General features: G+C 36.1%; 1 protein-coding gene across 1 annotated transcript in view; it reads left to right on the plus strand.

Moving 5' to 3' along the window:
• The window catches only part of ZNF804A (zinc finger protein 804A), a 348,171-nt gene extending 334,501 nt beyond the window's left edge, over window positions 1-13,670 (plus strand). Inside the window, exons 3-4 of the mRNA XM_023212463.1 lie at window positions 8,266-8,396; window positions 10,451-13,670. Of these exons, the coding sequence (XP_023068231.1) occupies window positions 8,266-8,396; window positions 10,451-13,670 (3,351 nt within the window). The remainder of the gene's footprint in view (window positions 1-8,265; window positions 8,397-10,450) is intronic.
• Window positions 13,671-21,607: the final 7,937 nt, after the last annotated feature.

The raw sequence follows: 21,607 nt of genomic DNA on the forward strand, positions 1-21,607 counted from the left end.
GATATCTTTTTCCTTCCCTTTATTTTCACTGTATGTGTTTTTTCTTAGGTGATGTGTGTTTCTGGTAGGTAACAGATTATTGGATCTTGGGTTTTTTTTTAAATTAATTTAGCCATTCTATGTCTTTTGATTGGAGAGTTTAGTTCATGTATGCTTAATGTTATTATTGATAAGTGAAAACTTACTTACTGCTGCCATTTTGTTATTTGTTTTCTGGTTTTGTTGTGGTCTTCCCTTTCTTCTTTCTTTCCTTCTTGTCTTTCTTTCAGTAAAGGTAATTTTCTTGGGTGATGTGAATTAATTTCTTTATTTTTATTTGTTGTGTTTCAATTGTATATTTTTTGATTTGAGGTTACTATAAGGCTTGCAAATAGTCTCTTACAACCCACTATTTTAAGCTAACAACACTTTTAACATAAACAAACATGAGAAACCAAGCAAAAATAAAACTAATAAGAACCCTATGCTGTAACTTTGTTCCCCTCCTATTTTATTTTTTGTTGTTTCTGTTTATATCTTATCTATATCTATTTTTTTCTCTTTTTTTTGAGACAGAGTCTTGCTCTATCTTATCTATATCTTTAAAAGTTGTTGTGGTTGTTGTTTTTGATTGCTTCATCATTTAACCTTTCTATTTAAGAGTAGTTTACACACCACTGTTACAGTATTACAGTGTTACATGTTTTTCTGTGTACTTACTATTACCAGTGAATATTGCATATTCAGATGATTTCTTATTGCTCATTAAAAACCTTTTCTTTCTAACAGAAGTACTCCCTTTAATATTTCTTGTAGGACAATCTGGTATTGATGAAATTCCTCAGCTTTTTTTGGGGGGGGAAGTTATTTCTCCTTCCTGCTTGAAGGATATTTTAAGCAGGTTTACTATTCTAGGGAAAAAGTTTTTTGGTTTTGTTTTTGTTTTTGCTTTTTTCCTTAAGCACTTTAAATACATCATACCACTCTCTCCCAGCCTGTATAGTTTCCATTAAAATGGCTGCAACTGGACATGTTGGACTTCCATATTATATTCTTTGTTTCCTTTCTCTTGCTACTTTTAGGATCCTTTTTTTTTTTCTTTTCCTTGATCTTTGGGAGTTTGGTTATTGAATGCCATGAGGTAGTCTTCTTTAGGTTAAATCTTCATGGTATTCCATAACCTTCTTTTACTTGGATATTGATATCTTCCTTTCTAGGTTTGGGGAGTTCACTTTTATTATCCCTTTGGATAAACCTTGTATCCCCATCTCTTATTTAACATCCTATTTAAGGCCAAAAACTCTTAGATTGTCCCCTTTGAGGGTATTTTCTGTATCCTGTAGGTGTGATTTATTGTTTTTTATCCTTTTTATTTTGTGTCCTCTGACTTTGTATTTTTAAATAGCCTATCTTCAAGCTAATTAATTTTTTCTTCTGATAGATCAATTGCTTTTAAGAAACTCTGATGCATTCTTTAGTTTGCCAATTGCATTTTTCAGCTCCAGAATTTCTGCTTGCTTTATTTTAATTATGTCAATCTCTTTGTTAAATTTATCTCATAGAATTCTGAATTCTTTCTTTCTTATCTTCAATATTTTTGAGTTGCCTCACAAGTGCTATTTTGAATTATCTGTCTGAAGGGTCACATATCCCTGTTTCTTCAGGGTTGGTCCATCATGTCTTATTAGGTTCCTTTGATGAGATCATATTTTCCTGGATGGTCTTCATACTTAGGAACATCTGTCTCTGTCTGGTCATTGAAGAGCTGGGTATTTATTGTAGTCTTCACAGTTTGGGCTTGTTTGTACCTACACTTTTAGAAGGGTTTTCCAGGTCCGAAAGGACTGTATGTTGTCAACTAAGCTGCATCTGCATTAGCGGCCACCCCAAGCCCAGTAATTCTGTGGCTCTTGCAGATTCAGAAATACCACCTCCAAGGTCTTGGACAAGATCCAAAATAATTATCTGGATTACCAGACAGAAACTCCTGTTCTTTTCCCTTACTTTCTCCCAAATAAATGGAGTCTCTCTATCAGTTCTGAGCTGGCTGGAGCTAGGGGTGGAGTGACATAAACACCCTTGTGGCCACCAACACTTGGATTGCACTGGTTCAGACCTGAAGCCAGCACAGCATTGGGTCTCACCCAAAGTCTGCTATAGCCATTACCTGGCTACCATCTATGTTCACTCAAAACCCTGGGGCTTTACTAATGGCTGGTGGCCTATGTCCTTCCCTTTAGGGAATCAATTTCCTTCAGGCCCCATCTGGGTCCAGAGGTTATGTCTTAAAGCCAGGGTCCAGAATCAAAAACCTTAGAAGTCTACCTGGTGTTCTGTTGTACTGTGCCTGAGCCGGCACTCAAACCACAAGATGTAGTCCTTCCCACTTATCCCTCACATTTCCTGAGGCAGAGGAGCCTCACCCCATGGCCACCACCACCACAGGCCCATAGGGAGAACTATCAGGCACTACTGATATTTCCTTAAGGGTCAGAAGTTCTTCAGTCAGCTTGTGGTGAATATTTCCTGGCCTCGTGCTCAAACTTCAGGGCAGTGGGCTCCCCTCTGGCCCAAGGCAGATCCAGAAATGCCATGCAAAAACCAAATCCTGGATTCAAGGACCCCAAGGGATCATTTTGTACTCTATCTTCCTGTGGCAGAGCTTGTACCTAAGGTGCAAGGCAAAGTCCCCTTTCCTTCTCTCTACTTTTCTCAAGCAGAGGAAGTCTCTCCCCATATCCACCACAACTGGGAATGTGCTGAGAGTTTCACTGGAAGCCAGGAAGTCACAGTCTTATGCGAGGCCCACAAAGTACTACCTGGGTGTTGCTGTTGGTTATTCAGGACCCAAGGGCTCTTCAGTTAGCAAGTGATCAATTCTGCCAAAACTAGGTCCTTCCCTTCAAGAAAGTTAGTTTCCTTCTAGCCCAGCGTGTGTTTAGAAATGTTTTCCTGGAGCTGGGACCTGGAAAGAGGGTTTCCCAACTCTGACTAGTACTCTTTCCTGCAGTGAGCCAGACGGTATCTAAGATGCAAGACAAAGTCCTCCCTGCTCTTCTGTCTCCTCCCCTCCCCTCCCTTCTGCTCCCCTCCCCACCCCTCTCTCTCTTCAAGTAGAATGAAGGGGTCTTTTTGGAGCTGAGAGCTCTGCAGCCTGGGGTTAGGGTCGGGGGAGGAGTGACATCAGCCCTCCCTTAGCCATCCCAGCTGTTATTCAGTTTGTTATGTGCCCCTCCAGTCCACTGGCTCTGAGCCCAGTTCAACAATAGGACTTGCCTAGCAGTTGCAGCCTAGACTGCCACGAGTTGAATAAATAAGGCTTAAATAAATAAAGCTGAACTTTATTTAGAGCTCCAGAGCACTCTGGTCCAAGGTGGCAAGGCTTGCAGTAACTCAAGTTCCAACTGCTGTGATAGTCCATTCCCCTCTGGCTAGGGCTAGTTTAAATACTACCTGCATAGGTGAGCATCAGCTGAATTCAGTTAGGTTTTGCTTTCTGTTGTGACAGGAAAGCACTGAGTTCAACATAGTGTCTCACAATTGTTTCTCTCTCACTGTCTCAAGTGTGCAGATTTTTCTCTCCATGCAGAATGGCCATTTCTGGGAGGTTGGGAGAAGGCAGGCATTGGCTATTCAAGACTGTTTATCTTACTTTTTCAGTGCCTCTTTAAGTGAAATGAAGTTAAACCCAGGTACTGTGAGTGCTCACTTCATTTTTGGTTCTTATGAAGGTGCCTTTTTTTGTGTGGAAACATTGTTATCCTTGTGGGGTGGGGGAAGATGATTGGTGGAGACTTCTAGTCTACCATCTAGCCTCTCCTCTTTAAATTTACATTTTAAATAGGCACAGTTACCTAAATCTGGAGCTGCTTCCAGCCATGTCTATTGGTCACTTCTATTACAAATAACAATAGTATTGGCATTTAATAATTGACTGACTCCTCAATATTCAATGATTATGTCAATGAAACCAGATTATTTCTAAACCTCAATGGTTACATTGAAACAGTAAATAGTGAAAGTCCTAGCATTTTTGCATGCTTTCTTTGGAAAATACAGTTTGTTTTTCATTAGAAGCATTGCACTTTTATCTTACCAATGAAATTTAAACCCACTATTTTTAACCATTGATTATTACATGTATTTTATGTATTATATATGTGTATTATGTGTGTGTGTGTGTGTGTGTGTGTGTGTGTATGTAATAACAATTAACTTTTATACTAAAGATTTTATCAAAAACAGTAAAGTCTGTCTTTTTGGTTTGTTGACTGGAGCTTTTCTAAAGAACCAGTAGGAAATAAATTATCTGTACTTCTTAGAATAAAACTATTTATAACTAATAATCAAAGATTATTTGCTGAATAGCTCTGGTATTAAAATTCTTTCTTGCTTTATTTCACCTGGTACTTTACTTCTTTTATGTCTTATTTTAGAAAACTTAGATTCCTGTGTTTGTACAAAGCTGTTCATGGTTCCTAATATACACTCTCATCCCCAACATCCAACCCTTTTTTCTAGTTAATATTTGTATTCCTAAAAACCCAGCACAGATATCACTTTTACCAAGTAGCTGTCTTTAAGATTTTCTTGAGCACTTCTCTCTCTTCATACATGCCACTGTACGAATATTCCAACCAGTGATAGCTGTTATCTCTTAATGTGTGTGTTCACTCCTTATTTCTGTAAAATACACATAAACACACAACACTTGCCCACATATACACTCATAGAAATACAAAATGAAAGTAGAAATATTTTCTTTAATTAAAAAAAAATCTCAATCATTTATCAGAGTGACTGCTGCTAGTGCTCAATAATTATCTATTGAATGAGTTTTGACATTACTTTAAAGTTTTAAGAAATAAAAGTGACGAAGACCCTGTATACCTAAAATTTATGAGTAAAATATTCTTGACCTATTATACTGTAATTCTACAACTGTTTTATGAAAATCAATTAATAATTTAATGCATATTATAAAATTATAGCTATTTGAATAGTCATATTAAGGAAATGATTTCAAAATTTTCCTTTCTGGGAAATATCTATACAACTGAGACATTTACGACATGATTTATCTTTCATCTAAATTCTTCTCTGGAAAGTCTTATCCTATACAAATATGTCAGTGCAAATGAGCATTCTTGAAATATCTTTGTGTAATTCAAAAATATATAGATATATACACATACAAGGACTCTTTCTATAAATCATGTCAATTTAAATATTAGAGATCATTTGAAGCTTAAACTATGTCAGTGTTATATGTCACTTGAGCTACCTCATGCTACGTTGGGGAAATTCAGATTTACAATCCAGAATCATCAGTAGCCTACTATTATTTATTCATAGTGATGAACTTTTTAAAATAGATGGAACATTTATAACTTGGAGATTCTAAATGAGCTACACAATAATTTAAAAATATTTATGGAACAGAAATTTTATAGACTAGGTATTGTTCTAAGCTCTTGGTACACATAAGTGCATGTGTATAAGGTATTTATTAAAACTTTATCCAATTAGTTTGCTAAAATGTAATTAGTGGTATTAGTTCATTCTCATGCTGCTAATAAAGACATACCAGAAACTGGGAAATTTATAAAGTAAAGAGGTTTGACTCACAGTTCCACATGGCTGGGGAGTCCTCACAATCATGGCGGAAGGTGAAGGAGGACCAAAGTCATGTCTTACATGGTGGCAGGCAAGAGAGCATGTGCAGGGGATCTTCCCATTATAAAACCATTGAATCTCATGAGACTTATTCACTATCACTAGAACAGCACAGGAAAGACCTCCTCCTGGCTGCTTTCATGAGCTGGTGTTCAGTGTCTGTGGCTTTTCCAGGCACATGGTGTAAGCTGTCGGTGGATCTACCATTCTGCTGTCTGGAGGACAGTGGCCATCTTCTCACAGCTCCACTAAGCAGTGCCCAAGTGGGGACTCTATGTGGGGGCTCCCACCCACATTTCCCTTCTGCACTGCCCTAGCAGAGGTTCTCCATGAGGGCTCTGCCCCTGCAGCACACCTCTGCCTGGACATCCAGGCATTTCCATACATCCTGTGAAATCTAGGCAGAGGTTCCCAAACCTTGATTCTTGACTTCTGTGCACCCACAGACTCAACACCACGTGGAAGCCACCAAGACTTCAGACTTGTACCCTCTGAAGCAATGAACTGAGCTGTACATTGGCCCCTTTTATCCACAGCTAGGATGCAGAACACTAAGGCCTGAGACTGCACAAAGCAGCAAGGCTCTGGATCTGACCCACAAAACTACTTTTTCCTCCCAATCCTCTGGGCCTGTGATGGGATGGGCTGCTGTGAAGAACCCTGACATGCCCCAGAGATGTTTTTCCCCAATATCTTGGCCATTAATATTTGGCTCCTTGTTACTTATGCAAATTTCTGCAGCCAGCTTGAATTTCTCCTCAGAAAATGGGTTTTTCTTTTCTATAGCATCATCAGGCTGCAAATTTTCCACTTGTATATTCTGCCTCCCTTTTAAACATAAGTTCTAATTCCAAACCCTAACTTTGTGAATACATAAAACTGAATGCTTTGAACAGCCCCTAAATCACCTCTTGAATGCTTTGCTGCTTAGAAATTTCTTCCAAAAAATTTCACAAATCTCTAGGTCAGGGGCAAAATGTCATCCATATTTTTGCTAAAGCATAACAAGAGTAACCTTTATTCCAGTACCCAACAAGTTCCTCATCTCCATCTGAGACCACCTCAGCCTGGACTTTATTATCCATATCACTATCAGAATTTTGGTCTAAGCCATTTGACAAGTCTCTAGGAGGTTTCAAGCTTTCCCATATCTTCCTGTCTTCTGAGCCTTCCACACGGTTCCAACTTCTGCATATTACCCAATTCCAAAGTCACTTCCACATTTTCAGGTGTCTTTAGAGCAGCACCCCACTACCCGGCACCAATTTACCATATTAGTTAGTTCTCATGCTGCCAGTAAAGACACATCGGAGACTGGGCAATATATAAAGGAAAGAGGTTTAATTGACTCATAGTTGCACATGGCTGGGGAGACCTTACAATCATGGTGGGAGGCAAAGGAGGAGCAAAGTCATGTCTTACATGGAGGCAGGCAAGAGAGCATGAGCAAGGAAACTCCTCTTCATAAAACTGTTAGATCTCATGAGACTCATTCACTATCTCAATGACAGTATGGACCCGCCCCCATGATTCAATTACCTCCCACTGGGTACTTCACACCACACATAGGAATTATGGATGCTACAATTCAAGATGAGATTTAGGTGGGGACACAGCCACATCATATCACTAGTGTAAGTGAGTCCTACTCAAGATTCTGACATATTACAATCGCATAATAACATGAACCATTAGGGAAAATAGTACTTTTATTATTTTTAATAACTGTACACATCATGAAAGTATATAGTGAAAATATTTGGCACGCAAGAAAATTTTGAAGTCTCTAAAATTATGCCACACACATAGCTATTTAGCAATTATGTTCGAGTTGGCATGCTGTTTTTCTTGCCATCAACCTAGAAAATGAACTTCTTTAACACAGATGAAAGATAATACCCAATGTAGTAAGAATTTCTAGAAAAACAGTACTAATTTTCTTCCAATATCTTGAATTATTCTGGAAATGTGCCTGCTGCTTGAGAGAAGGGATTGTTTTAAATCACATCAGGAGAGATCATTTGTCTTAACGGATTAACATAAATAATGCACTCTCAGAACACACAAAAAGGGCTGCTCTGCCTATGGAGTAGCCATTCTTTATTCATTTACTTTCCTAATATACTTTTCACTTAAACACACACAAACACACACACATATACACACATACACGAACACAAACACAAAGGACCAGATAACTTTCTAATACGCTGTACATCAAAATATAAGAAAACGTATTGTATGTAACTGAAATATATAAAAGCAAGTTGAATTTTTTTGGAAATGTGGGATTTATAAGACATGAATGCTTCATCTGAATTACACGGAGAAACAGCAGGAAACAATCAATAAGAAGACATTAAAGTTTTCAATTCCAATTTGCCTAAGGCATAGATATAAATTTTACTATGATGTAATAATATGCTTTGGCTTTTTCACGAGCCAAAATACAAGAAAATATTTTTGTTAGAAGTGGATTGTCATGAATGTTGTGTTTACCTTTCGATGAGGTCAAAGATGATGCATTGGAAAATTTCAACAATAACAAGGAAACTTTACTTACTGCTATAGACCAAAATATAATTAACCATTTCCAACATTTTTTAACAGAGGCTCAAGGAACTGAAACAAAGGGAATTTGCTCGAAATGTAGCATCTAAATCCAGGAAAGATGAAAGAAAACAGGAAAAGGCACTCCAACGCCTGCACAAGCTGGCTGAGCTAAGAAAGGAAACTGTATGGTGAGTATCCAATGAAATTGTATGTTTTCTTAAAACATGACCAAAAAAGGGGTATAGGGGGAGTCAGAAATAAAGGGCACAAATCTATTTATTTCTGTACCCAGAATAAGGCACACATGTTTTCATGGCCTTCTGTAGGCTGTAAACAGTAATTTGAATTAGAATTTTATGCAAACACCTGTTTAATGCACATTTCAATAAAAAGCCAAAATTACTGTAATTTTGGATTAAAAAATAAACTTTATGTTGTTATTTAAGCTATCTTAGTTGAAAGCTATCCCATTTCTTGATTTGGGATAAAATATTTGATTGAGGAAGAGAGCAAGGCAGTATCTTATGAACCTTTTGACAAAAAGAGTTTTTAGAGATAATTTTTAAAATGAAAATTTGGAGAACTTCTATTTAAAATTATGTTTAAGATTCCTTTTCTAAGAAAGGATAAGCATTTTGCTTGAGAAGCAGACCAATATTAAGTGCGCTGTGAATAAACTGTAACTGGGCTGTTAGAGGTTCACAACTCTTAGACTTTGACCTGCTTCTAACAGTGAGCAGCTATTAGGTGTGAACAGTATTGTATTTCAGACTTTACAATTCAAGCCAGGGCAAAGCTATTAAAAAGAAGACTTTTTAAAAGTAGTCTTTGTTTCTCCAATAAGTAAGGTCTCTTTTATTATTGTCTATATAAAAATTACTTCGTTCCAAATTTACTTTTTGCTGAATAGTATTATGTGATAGATTGACACATCAAAACATTGTTAGAGATGCCAAATTTGTAAAAACCAAAATAAAATGTATATGTATTTGGAATCCTACTTGGAACTGTTAAAAACAGACATTACTGCTGTTCAGTTACGCAAATCAGGTATGTTTACGTTTTGTGGTAATGTGTAAAAAGTTATACAAATTTTAACTATAGAGAATCATGAAACCTATGTAACTTAATGCTTTATAAATAGCATTTGCAAATATAAATTATGACATATTAAGGGAACTTGAGCTAATAATGATAAACACAAAAAAGCAACACTGCTTATCTAAAGTATTATCCTCTGTATAAAGCACATGTTTTACATTATACACACAGCCATACGTACATGGTTTTCCAATTAATTTTGTGCTTCAAAAGATGGGAAAAGAAAGTCGTTCTGTTACTTAGCAGATAGAATAATGAAGCAATACATTGTATTAGTGGTTAGATAAAGGAAATGTCAAACTAAAATGTTCTTGTCCACTTATAATATCTAAAACACTGAAATTTTTGAATAGCAGGAATTTTCTTCATACTCTGTTCCATTATGTTGAGGATAAGGTTTAGGGTTTTCTTATATTTATGTGTTTGTCAGTATAGTTCTTTTCATCAGAACTTACTACAGTGTAATGTAATTCCAAATAAATTATATTTTAAGTGAATTGTCTTTTATCCTGCATTTACTGCATGTTATGATATAATGTGTAACTTCAGGATAATTTTAAATATCGAGACTAACAATTTCAAAAGAGTCAAAGCTCTCATCAAGCTAGTACTATCTCTTAGTTACCTTTGCCCATACGAATTGGGCTATAGTAGACTCTTGGTGAATGCTGGGTGAATTGAATTGTTCGACTGAATTCCCAGCTTTTCTGAAGTCATGATTAAGGGTTTTGTTTAGAATTTTCATCATATTTGCCATATAGCATCAATGATATTAAGTATTTGTGAATCAAAAGTAATTTTACCTTAGACAATACAGCACTCCAAAATATCACTGAAGAGATCATAAAGGTAGAAAATTTTGGTCAGATAACACTGGTTAAGAATATATCCTCAGTATTGGTCTTAACAGCTATAAAAGCAACTTCGGGACAATATTTCCAAGTTATTCCAAACAGTAACAAACAAATAAATGATATTGTGGCACCATGGAAAGTACTTACACCATATGAAGGCAATTCTGTTATAATGATTTAAAAATTTGAAAAAAATATTTTAATGAATTTTTAAAGACGTAAGTGGTTGACTATTTTTTTTCCTCAAAAGTGTGCTATTTAACACACACTTCTGTTTCTTTCTCTAGTGCTCCTGGAAGTGGCCCCATGTTCAAATCAACAACTGTTACTGTGAGAGAAAACTGTAAAAATGAAATTTCCCAACGAGTTGTTGTGGATTCAGTTAATAACCAGCATGATTTCAAATATACTTTGATTCATAGTGAAGAGAATACTAAAGATGCTACCACTGTTGCTGAAGATCCAGAAAGAGCAAATAATTATACAGCAAAAAATAACCAAATTGGGGATCAAGCCCAGGGGATTCACAGACACAAAATTGGCTTTTCTTTTGCATTTCCAAAGAAAGCGTCCGTGAAGCTAGAGTCTTCCGCGGCAGCCTTCTCTGAATACAGTGATGATGCCTCAGCGGGAAAAGGATTTAGTAGAAAAAGTAGATTTGTCCCCAGTGCTTGTCATCTTCAACTATCTTCACCAACAGATGTGCTTTTGAGTTCTGAGGAGAAAAGTAATTCTTTTCACCCACCAGAGGCAATGTGCACAGACAAAGAAACTGTTCAAACTCAAGAGATAAAAGAAGTCTCTAGTGAAAAAGATACATTATTATTACCTTCATTTTGCAAACTTCAACTTCAGTTATCTTCTGATGCAGATAATTGTCAAAATTCAGTCCCATTAGCAGATCAAATACCACTGGAGGGTGTTGTTATTAATGAAGACATACCTGTGAGTGGTAACAGTTCTGAGTTGTTAGGAAATAAATCCACAGTTCTTGACATGTCTAATGATTGCATATCTGTGCAAGCTACCACAGAGGAAAATGTTAAGCATAACAAGGCATCCACAACTGAGGCTGAAAATAAAAACGATCCCAAGACACTGGCCCCTTCAAATACTGAAGAGGTTAGTATAACTATAAATACGAAAACAAATTTCTGCAAAAGACAATGTGAGCCATTTGTACCTGTCCTTAACAAACACAGATCTACAGTTCTTCAGTGGCCATCAGAAATGCTGGTTTATACAACTACTAAACCATCAATTTCCTATAGCTGTAATCCTCTATGTTTTGACTTCAAGTCTACTAAAGTAAATAATAATCTAGATAAAAATAAGCCAGCTTTAAATGATCTTTGTTCTCAGCAGAAGCAGGAAGATATTTGCATGGGACCAGTTTCAGATTGCAAGGATGTATCTACAGAAGGACTCACTGATTATGAAATTGGAAGTAGCAAAAATAAACACACCCAAGTCACTCCTCTTTGGGCTGATGATATTCTCTCCAGTAGTTGTGATTCTGGAAAAAATGAGAATATGGGTCAGAGGTATAAAAACATTTCCTGTAAGATCAGAGAAACAAAAAAGTATAATTTTACTAAAAGTCAAATAAAACAGGACACTCTAGATGAAAAATACAACAAAATAAGGTTGAAAGAGACTAATGAATACTGGTTCCATAAAAGTAGAAGAAAGAAAAAAAGAAAAAAGTTATGTCAGCATCATCATATGGAGAAAACCAAAGAATCAGAAACTCGCTGCAAAATGGAAGCAGAGAGTAGTTACACTGAGCATGCTGGGAAATATCTACTGGAACCAATTCCGGAAAAGCAGTATTTAGCTGCAGAGCAATTATTAGACTCACATCAGCTACTTGATAAAAGGCCCAAATCGGAATCCATATCCTTAAGTGACAATGAAGAAATGTGTAAAACATGGAATACCGAATACAACACTTATGATACTATCGATTCTAAAAACCAGTGTAAAAAGAACACAATACTTTTCAATGGACAATCAAATCCAAGAATGATACATTCTGGGAAACATAATTTAACATATTCTAGAACTTACTGTTGTTGGAAAACCAAAATGTCAAGTTGTAGTCAGGATCACAGAAGCTTAGTTCTTCAAAATGATATGAAATGCGTGAGTCAGAATCAGGCTGTTAAAAGAGGTTACAATTCTGTCATGAATGAATCAGAAAGATTCTATCGAAAACGTAGACAGCATTCATATTCTTATTCTTCAGATGAAAGTTTGAATCGACAGAATCATTTACCAGAAGAATTTTTGAGGCCACCAAGTACTTCAGTTGCTCCCTGTAAACCTAAAAAGAAACGGAGGCGAAAAAGAGGCAGATTCCACCCCGGATTTGAAACTTTAGAACTCAAAGAAAATACAGATTATCCCATGAAAGACAATTCTTCCTTAAGTCCTCTGGATAGGTTAACAAGTGAAGACAAAAAAGAGAAAATGAAACCACAGGAAGTTGCAAAAATCGAAATGAACTCAGAACAAACAAACCAATTAAGAAACAAACTGTCTTTCCACCCTAGCAATCTCCTTCCTTCTGAAACCAATGGTGAAACTGAGCATTTAGAAATGGAGACCACTTCTGGTGAATTGTCAGATGTTTCTAATGATCCCACCACATCTGTCTATATAGCTAGTGCTGCAACAAAAGAAGCAATTGACAATACCTTGCTTGAACACAAAGAAAGAAGTGAGAATATAAATATTAATGAAAAGCAAATTCCTCTTAAGGTGCCTAATATTGAACGGAACTTTAGACAGTCACCGCCTAAATCCTATCTTTGCCATTATGAACTGGCTGAGGCCCTTCCACAAGGAAGGATGAATGAGACGCCAACTGAGTGGCTGCGTTATAATTCAGGAATCCTTAACACACAACCACCATTACCATTCAAGGAAGCACATGTGAGTGGTCATACCTTTGTAACAACTGAGCAAATTCTGGCTCCATTAGCTTTACCAGAGCAAGCATTATTGATCCCACTAGAAAACCATGACAAATTCAAAAACGTACCATGTGAAGTCTACCAGCACATTCTACAGCCAAACATGCTGGCCAACAAGGTTAAATTTACCTTTCCTTCAGCTGCCCTCCCACCCCCTAGCACACCTCTGCAGCCTTTGCCTTTGCAGCAGTCCTTATGTTCTACCTCTGTAACCACTATCCATCACACTGTCTTGCAGCAGCATGCTGCAGCTGCCGGAACCTTTAAAGTGCTCCAGCCACATCAACAGTTTATTTCCCAAATCCCAGCTCTCACCAGAACCTCATTACCTCAGCTCTCAGTAGGACCAGTAGGACCGAGGCTTTGTCCTGGGAACCAGCCAACTTTTGTTGCTCCTCCTCAGATGCCAATCATTCCAGCTTCTGTTCTTCATCCTAGCCATCTCGCTTTCCCATCTTTACCCCATGCACTCTTTCCTTCACTGCTTTCCCCACACCCTACTGTCATCCCTTTGCAACCTCTCTTCTAGTCATCACCATAATGGGAAAAACAATACTCTTGTGAAAACTATTGCTATATGCGTAAGTGTTCATCTATATGGGTACATGGCTATTTAACTGGTGGAAATAAACTGGTCGATATATGGCCTCACTGGTTTGAAATCATTTACTGTAAGTGTAATGATGCAAATAAATCCCTAAGTTTCTGATATATAATATTATTAAAGCACTGAATAGTTTGAAAATCAATACAATATATGCTGTATATTAAAATGATGTCTTAAGAGTATGTATAATGTACATAAAATATATTTATAGTACTCTAATTTATGTTGTAAAGTATGCTCCCTCAGTTTTTCTTAATCTTTGTGTATTTGCACCTATTTAATGTTTAGACAAAGCTGATGGCACTATGTTTTGTACCATGTTCCTTGAAACTGTAAATTCAGTGAAAAATATCTCTTGCAATAAATTTTTGTTAACTATTTAAGTAAATCAAACTTTTGTTTTCAGTTGGTTTTCACGGTTTTAGAAATGTATAGTAACAATAGGTGTTGAATTTATATTACTTTACTCATACACAGGAATCTCTGAATCTCCAAGGCCCATCAAAATATCCTTGCAGCTCTATCAATACTTCAACTATGATACGATCTTTTAAAATAGTATAACAGAGAGTTGATTTGTTTTTCGGGTTTTTCCAATGTTACTCATACTCAAAGTTCACTATATTTTCTAAACAATTGGCCCTCTCTTTAGACAGTAAGCCATGGAAATTCATGTTAAAGTAATTTTAGTATTTGGGTGGGTAATAACTCAAAAATATGCAAAGTATATAGTATTCTTCCTGGAACTCTAGAACAGGACTAATAGACAAGCCATGGTAAATAACCAATGTAAGTGCTTATAATGTTTAAATTCCCAAATTTATTGTGTTTATTTTTAATTATTGTGGGAAATACATGGAAATGTTGGCATGAATTAAGGAATAGGTTTAACTTTAATACATCACTGCCTGTTATGTAATATCTTGGGATGAATGGCACAAACACAGTCTGTAGAAGGATGTTACTCTTAATTGAGAATCTGGAAGTGGGATGGAGAGTAAATAAATAGCCCTTCTATCTGCAAATCTTTCTAGTAGTTATGCTTGTATTATATTTTCAAATCACTCAGGAACAATTAGAAAGTCCACATCACTCTTCCAGATTCTGCTTTATTTTATTTATTTATTTTTTTGAGACAGAGTCTTGTTCTGTTGCCCAGGCTGGAGTGCAGTGGCGCGATCTTGGCTCACTGCAACCTCTGCCTCCTGGATTCAAGCAGTTCTCCTGCCTCACCCTCATGAGTAGCTGGGATTACAGGTGCCTGCCACCATGCATGGCTAATTGTTGCATTTTCAGTAGAGACGGGATTTCTCCATGTTGGTCAGGCTGGTTTTGAACTCCTGACCTCAAGTGATCCACCCGCTTCAGCTTCCCAAAGTGCTGGGATTACAGGCTCTGCTTTATTTTTAATGACCTCTGCATTACTGCTCACTCAAGTGCTTTTATGTGTACTTAAGAATATAATGAGTCAATAGAGAACCAGGAAATAGCACGCTTTCCCCAAGAACATTTCTTATACCCGTCCCAGTCCATACCATTGGCAAGGAAAAGTATACATCACTGTTAAGGTGGGTTGTCCTCACCATATGCAAATGAGAGCAGATTATAGTAGCCTGGCAATAAATCCAGGGTTTCAGAGCCCAGTTGAGTCACTTTAAATGGACAGCAAGTTTTAAACAATGCTGTACTGGGGAAATATTTCATATGGCTAGCATAGGAACTGGATTATCCTAGATAATTTGGGCCCTAAAAGTATTTTCCCATATACAAATAATCAATATTTCATTATATCTTATAAAAGAGAAATAAGAAAGAAAATCTAGGCCATTTACTTTCATGATATTTGGCATAATAATCACTGGTTTATTTGAATGTTCACCTGAAAAATGCTTGTGAAAGACTGAGTATACCATTTAATGATTGACTAATAAGTACATAAAAATAGTAAGGAAGCAATTCCATCTCAAATGATGTAAGATAATATGTTCAAAAAACAGGAACTAAAATTGGAATGGATTTTTTTCCCCAGGCAAAATATTTGAAACTATCTTTGAAGATAAAATAGATACAGATATCTACTGGGGAATGCTGACCTAGTTTGTTTTTAATCGGTCAAAGCAGAATTGTTGTTTTTGATGTTAAAAAAATCAAACCAAGTGTTTGACTTTAAAACATGCATATTTTTCTCTTCTTTTTATCTTCTATCATCTTGGTTGTTCACCTCTTACCTCTTGTTTTAATCCTACAATTGCTTTGTTTCCTGATCTTTTTTTAACGTTATTGCAGGCATCATTTGTGCATATGTGCCTCCTTTTCTTGCTCTGTGTTATCATTCATGTTTTTCAAATTCTGCTTCTCTCTTATTTATTTGTTAAATGATGTGGTTAGGTATGGTTAACTTTTTAGTTGTAGGAGAATATACCTGACTGCTAGATATATGACAAGAATTTCTAGAAACTTTGAGGAGGAAACTTCTCAATTAAGATTAATTAAAACTCAGCTTGACAGATAAAATAATTGGTTCTCATGGATACCAGGTCTGGACAAGAAACTTGAACCTAGTTAATCACTGTCAAAGTCAGCCTGATTATAAAAAATTCTTCTAGTTTTCTGATACTTTGCGAAGATATTGCTTACATGGTCTGGGCATCTGTTATGTGTCAAGGACTCAAAATGAATGGATGGTGAGACACAGGTATTTATCTATTCCGACAACATCAACTCCAGAATCAAGGGAATCAAGCCAGTGGGCTGAAGATCAACAGTGAGCAGAGAAACCAGACAGGTAAGTCAGAGAGCTGTCATTAGGCAGTGACGCTGTCAGAGGACCACCAAGCAAGCCCATATTAATGGCAGCAAGAGTCAAGCCATTAGGGCAGTCACACTCTGGAAGTAGTTTTGGATGCTGGCTGACAGTGTGACCATAAGTTGCATCGTGAAGAAAAAATTTCAGTCCTTTCCCAGCATAAATTGTTGTACATCCTGTATACTTTGGAAATTTAAATGATTCTAACACTATCTCTTACCCCCCATCTCTAGTCTGCTAGTTACAGGCATTGTCATACCATTTGTTATTGTAAAGATGAATGATTTGGAAAATAGAATGAAACTCGAATGTAGAAAGTAACTGTAGCCAATTAACAAAGGTTTTTACATTGGGTAAGAGGAAGGAAAGTCATCCACAACTTCAACTACTATGCATGTGTCAATTATACATTTTCTCCAAGTTTTTTATAAGTGAAAGACCTCTATCAAACTGTCCACAGGACATCTTAACCTGGATATCTTCCAAGTACTTTCAACACAGAACTCAAACTCATCATCTTACTTTATACATACTACCAAAATCTGTTCTTTTTCTTGTGTTTCTAAACTTTGTGGATGTCACTATAATAAAATCTGTTATTCAAGTTATAAGATTATGTCCACATCAAAGCAATCAAGAAACCATTTGGCTCTATTTCCTTAAATTGTTTTTCAATTCCATTTCTCCTGCTTGAGTTGTCCATATGCTGAACTGCTGTTTTAAATCAATGTCTCCATGCTCCCAGTCTCCTTTTTCTACAATTCATCCTCTAGCACTGCTCCCACCAGGGCTACATTTTTAAAATGTATTCTTATTATGACATGTCCATACTTTAAAACTTATTCAGAGTTTTCAATTATTTTCAAGATAAACAACAAAGTCCTTAGTATGTCTTGGAAAATCTGTGCTGAAGTAGGTTCCAGCCTCTCAGGATCATTCCTTCCAGCTCTCCTCTGGGCCAAGCATTCTAATGTACTGATCTAAATCTCCTTTGAGCTTGTGTGAACATGTTTTGCTGTCCTACAATGTCTTACTCTCTACATATTTCTTCACTTGGATAACCGCTAAAGAGCCAAAATTCAAGGTGTCGATTTCTTTTAGGAATTATCTCCCAGGTTCCCTCTCTCCTCTGATAAGATGGCTTCTTGTCTTCTCTCTTCCTATAACATGCCGAGCACAAATTTTGCCATAGAGTATTCTCTGTGTCAAATATATTGCCTTGTTGGTCAAAGTCACTAGATGGAGAGCTCCTTGAGTCTCTGTAGAATGTAACACATAGTAAACATTTAACAAAATTTTGTTAAGTGAAGAATAAAATGAATTGGAAAAAATACAATTAAAAGCTATGAAGAGTGTACTAGGGTTCCAGAATTGTTACCTATTTTTACTCCAAACAAGTCCTAAATCCTTCTAAATAAAAGATAATTTTTCAAAGCAAATAGGGTTTCAAAAAGTTAAATATATAAAACTTATTTTTTAATGGAATTGTAGATCACTTAAAATAGAACTCCGCTACAAAAATCGAAGCACAACTTTAACCCTTTCTTCTGGCCCAAGAGGAAGGCTCAAACTTTACTGAATTAATCGTGATCTCAATGTATGTATTTACCTACCTACCTATCTATCTATTATTTATCTAATCTATCCTGCATCTATCATCTGTCTATCATTTTATTAATACTTGCTACCAAACATAACATATTATTAGTATCAGACACTAAACTAGTTCTCAGGGCCAGAGATATTAATAGAACAAATTTGTTATTCAGATATTTGAGTCTAGTATGGAAAGCAGACATGCAAAATCTTGTATTTAGCCATCCGAAGTTTGAGATTTCATTATTAATCAATTAAAATAGATTGAATTTATACTCAGCATTACATTTCACCACTGTCCTGTGCTCTTAATTCCTCATTTTTTATCTACTTTTTTTTCTCTAGTTATGTGTCTGCTAAGCCACTGTCACTTATGTGTCCTTGGGAGAGAATGTTGCCCCGGGAAGTTTTCCAATAAGCTGTTTACCTTCTCTCACAAATAAAATTGGATAAAGGATTGAGACTTACTTATATCATGAGTTGATGCCCAAAGTCCTGCTTTAGAAGCAACGGTAGAAGGCTGTGCAGTTAGTTCCAAAGTGCTGATTTTGACTGAAATATAGGCCACCATCTACCAGCCTTGTGGATTACATCCTTATCCCCCCATCTAAGATGGCAGGCATTGGTTCAGATGAAGAGACTGCTTTTTGTTTTTTACACAAAGACGTCATTGCCCACTAAGCCAAATGCCTAGAGCAAGATACTTCTTATTATTGATACAAGCATTTTGTAGACTAGCACCTGCCCTGAGCTTTAGACCTTTAAGAATGTGAGCTCTGGAATCTACTTGAGCCTGGAAGTTCCTGGTAGAAAACTAACAGTGTAACAAGCTTTCTTCTTATTTAATATCCTAAACTGTTATTTTTAAATAATCGCTTTTATTTTCTCTTTTCATCTCCTAAACTGTTATTTTTATCAGCTTAACAATAATCCACAACATTTGGACCAACTTGTTATTTTTAAATGACCTCATTATTTTCATTGATTGCATCTTTTTGTGCTAATTTTTATTCTGAATATATGTGTTTACCTATTTGACTAATATTAATATTTTCAGTTTAAAAAATTATGGTTTCAGGCAGGTTTGGGGGCTCACACCTGTAATCCCAGAACTTTGGGAAGCAGGGGTGGGCAGATCACTTGAGGCCAGGAGTTTGAGATTAACCTGGCTAACACGGTGAAACTCCCTCTCTGCTAAAAATACAAAAATCAGCCGGGCATGGTGGCAGGTGCCTGTAATGCCAACTACTTGGCAGGCTGAGGCAGAAAAATTGCCTGAACCCAGGAGGTGGAGGTTGCAATGAGTCAAAAAGAGCCAATGCTCTCCAGTAACAGAGCAAGACCCTGGCTTTAAAAAAAAAAAAAAAAAAAAAAAAAAATCTGGTTTCAACTGCTGCATTTTAATTTTTTACAAATTCCTTCCTAACATTTTTCATGTGGTGATTTTCTATACCTTTATTATCTTCACAGTATTTAGAATATTTTATTATGCACTTTAGATTTTTAAAAAATAGATCTCATTACATTTCAATCAAACTAAGCATACTTTGTTTAGTGTTATTATCTTTCATATCTAGATTGTATTGATTAAGACTATTTTAATTACTTCATATAATATTAGTTCTATTTCTTTTTTCAATATGTTTATTGATGGTATAGGCATAAAACCTACATTCTTTGGGAAGGGCCCATGTATTAAGTAAAGGCATTTGGATGACAGGCCTCACATTAAACCTTTAGTTTTTTCCAAAAAGGTTCTATTATCTCTAATTCCATAACCAGCAACTCCACCCAGACCTGAATTTTTATCGGACCTTACAAGACCTAAGATTCAATTAACTAGAAGCAAGACTTGAGCAATTGTGAAAAATAATCATTTTCCTTTGCTCCAGTAGCTTTGTGCAATTACTTAACCTCTAACTGGAAAACCCTCTCATAGGCTAAGCTCACTGGTTACTCTACTTAGTTCACATTCCCCTTGAGAACAAGACTAGACCCTATGCTCCTTCCTAGCTCCTGTTGGCACTGTATTGCGTTCTGCAGAATGTAACTGCTGCCTGGGGTTTGCTCCTGTTGTGTTTTCTAGTTGATCCAATGTCTTGCTAGTGCCAAAGCTTGCAACCTAGACACTTCGTCTTGATTATTCTAGCTGAACTTGTTGAAATCAGCTTCTGTATCTGAGTAAATTATGTTTGTTCTGGATGCTTATTGACTTACATTGCACATTATCCTCCTTTTGAAAAATTCTCTTTATAGTTCTTTACTGAGCCTACCTAAGTTATAACATTTTAAACTCAAGGAGACTTTAGCTTTTAAAAATCCAACATCCAAGATGCCTTAATGTTGAAGCCCGTGTTTTCTATGCATCGCTAAAAATAGCTATGTTCCAAATTAATGCTTTGAGTTTTGACAAATCTGCCTACCGCATTCAACTTGTTTTTTAATCTAATGATTTTGCAAGTGACTATTACTTCAACTTATATCATTTGGCAGAGAATCAATCTTCACATTAAAATGATAAGCCTCAAACAGATTATAGTTTTTATTAAATGGCTTTCCTTTCCCAGAACAGTTATACTGAAAGAAAACAATGATAGAAATATTAATATGTTTTGAGATGTGAAATCTTTTATTTTCTATCCTGCAATGCAACTTTTAAGACTGTGACCTTTGTGAGCCCATACAACTTCTTAGGTAGTATGAAGCATAATGTAATATTTTAAATATATTTCATACGTTAGCAATTATAATTGCATTTTGTAGTACCTGAGGATTAATTGTGTGCTTGCCAATCCTCTGTGCTAATATATAACACTGTTTTGACACTATCTTTTTAAATTGCTAAACAAACATAATATAACATTATTATTCCATATAGATAATCTTGGCCTAAACATGTTAGCATAGAAAAGACTCTACAGCAATGCATTTGTGTATAAATAAATGTAGGTACTGATGAAGGTAGCTATTAAAGCTCATAGTGGTTATACTGTCAATTTGTTGGAGGTTCCGTCTATGTTAATAACTGGTTTAATCCTTTTGACTAGAATAAGACTTTATCAACAATGAAGTTTAAAAAATGGCTATAGATATAGAATTTTAGATAGAGTACCAAAAAGAAACTTTCTATATGAAAAATAATTTGTTATAGCATTTCAGCAAACAAATCTAAAATTAAATTATATGTGAGACCTGAACTTAGTGACAGAAAGTAGATTTTTAAAAAATCTGAAAATCTATTACATGGAAGCTGCTTTGCAGTACTGAATGCTTTCTCTCTTCCTTCCCAGGAACCAGTGCTCATTGTACTATGTGATAGTAACTTCCTGTAACTTCTAAACATTCTCCCCTTGGCAAGGCTACTCTTTCTTTACCCTCAGAGTCAAGAGGTTGAGTAAAGCAGGCCACAGTGTTCCTATATCACGTTGTCCCACAGTGCCTTTGGAAAGGAACAAGT

The sequence above is a fragment of the Piliocolobus tephrosceles genome, chromosome 11 (genome assembly GCF_002776525.5).
Source record: "Piliocolobus tephrosceles isolate RC106 chromosome 11, ASM277652v3, whole genome shotgun sequence".
NCBI lineage: Eukaryota > Metazoa > Chordata > Mammalia > Primates > Cercopithecidae > Piliocolobus > Piliocolobus tephrosceles.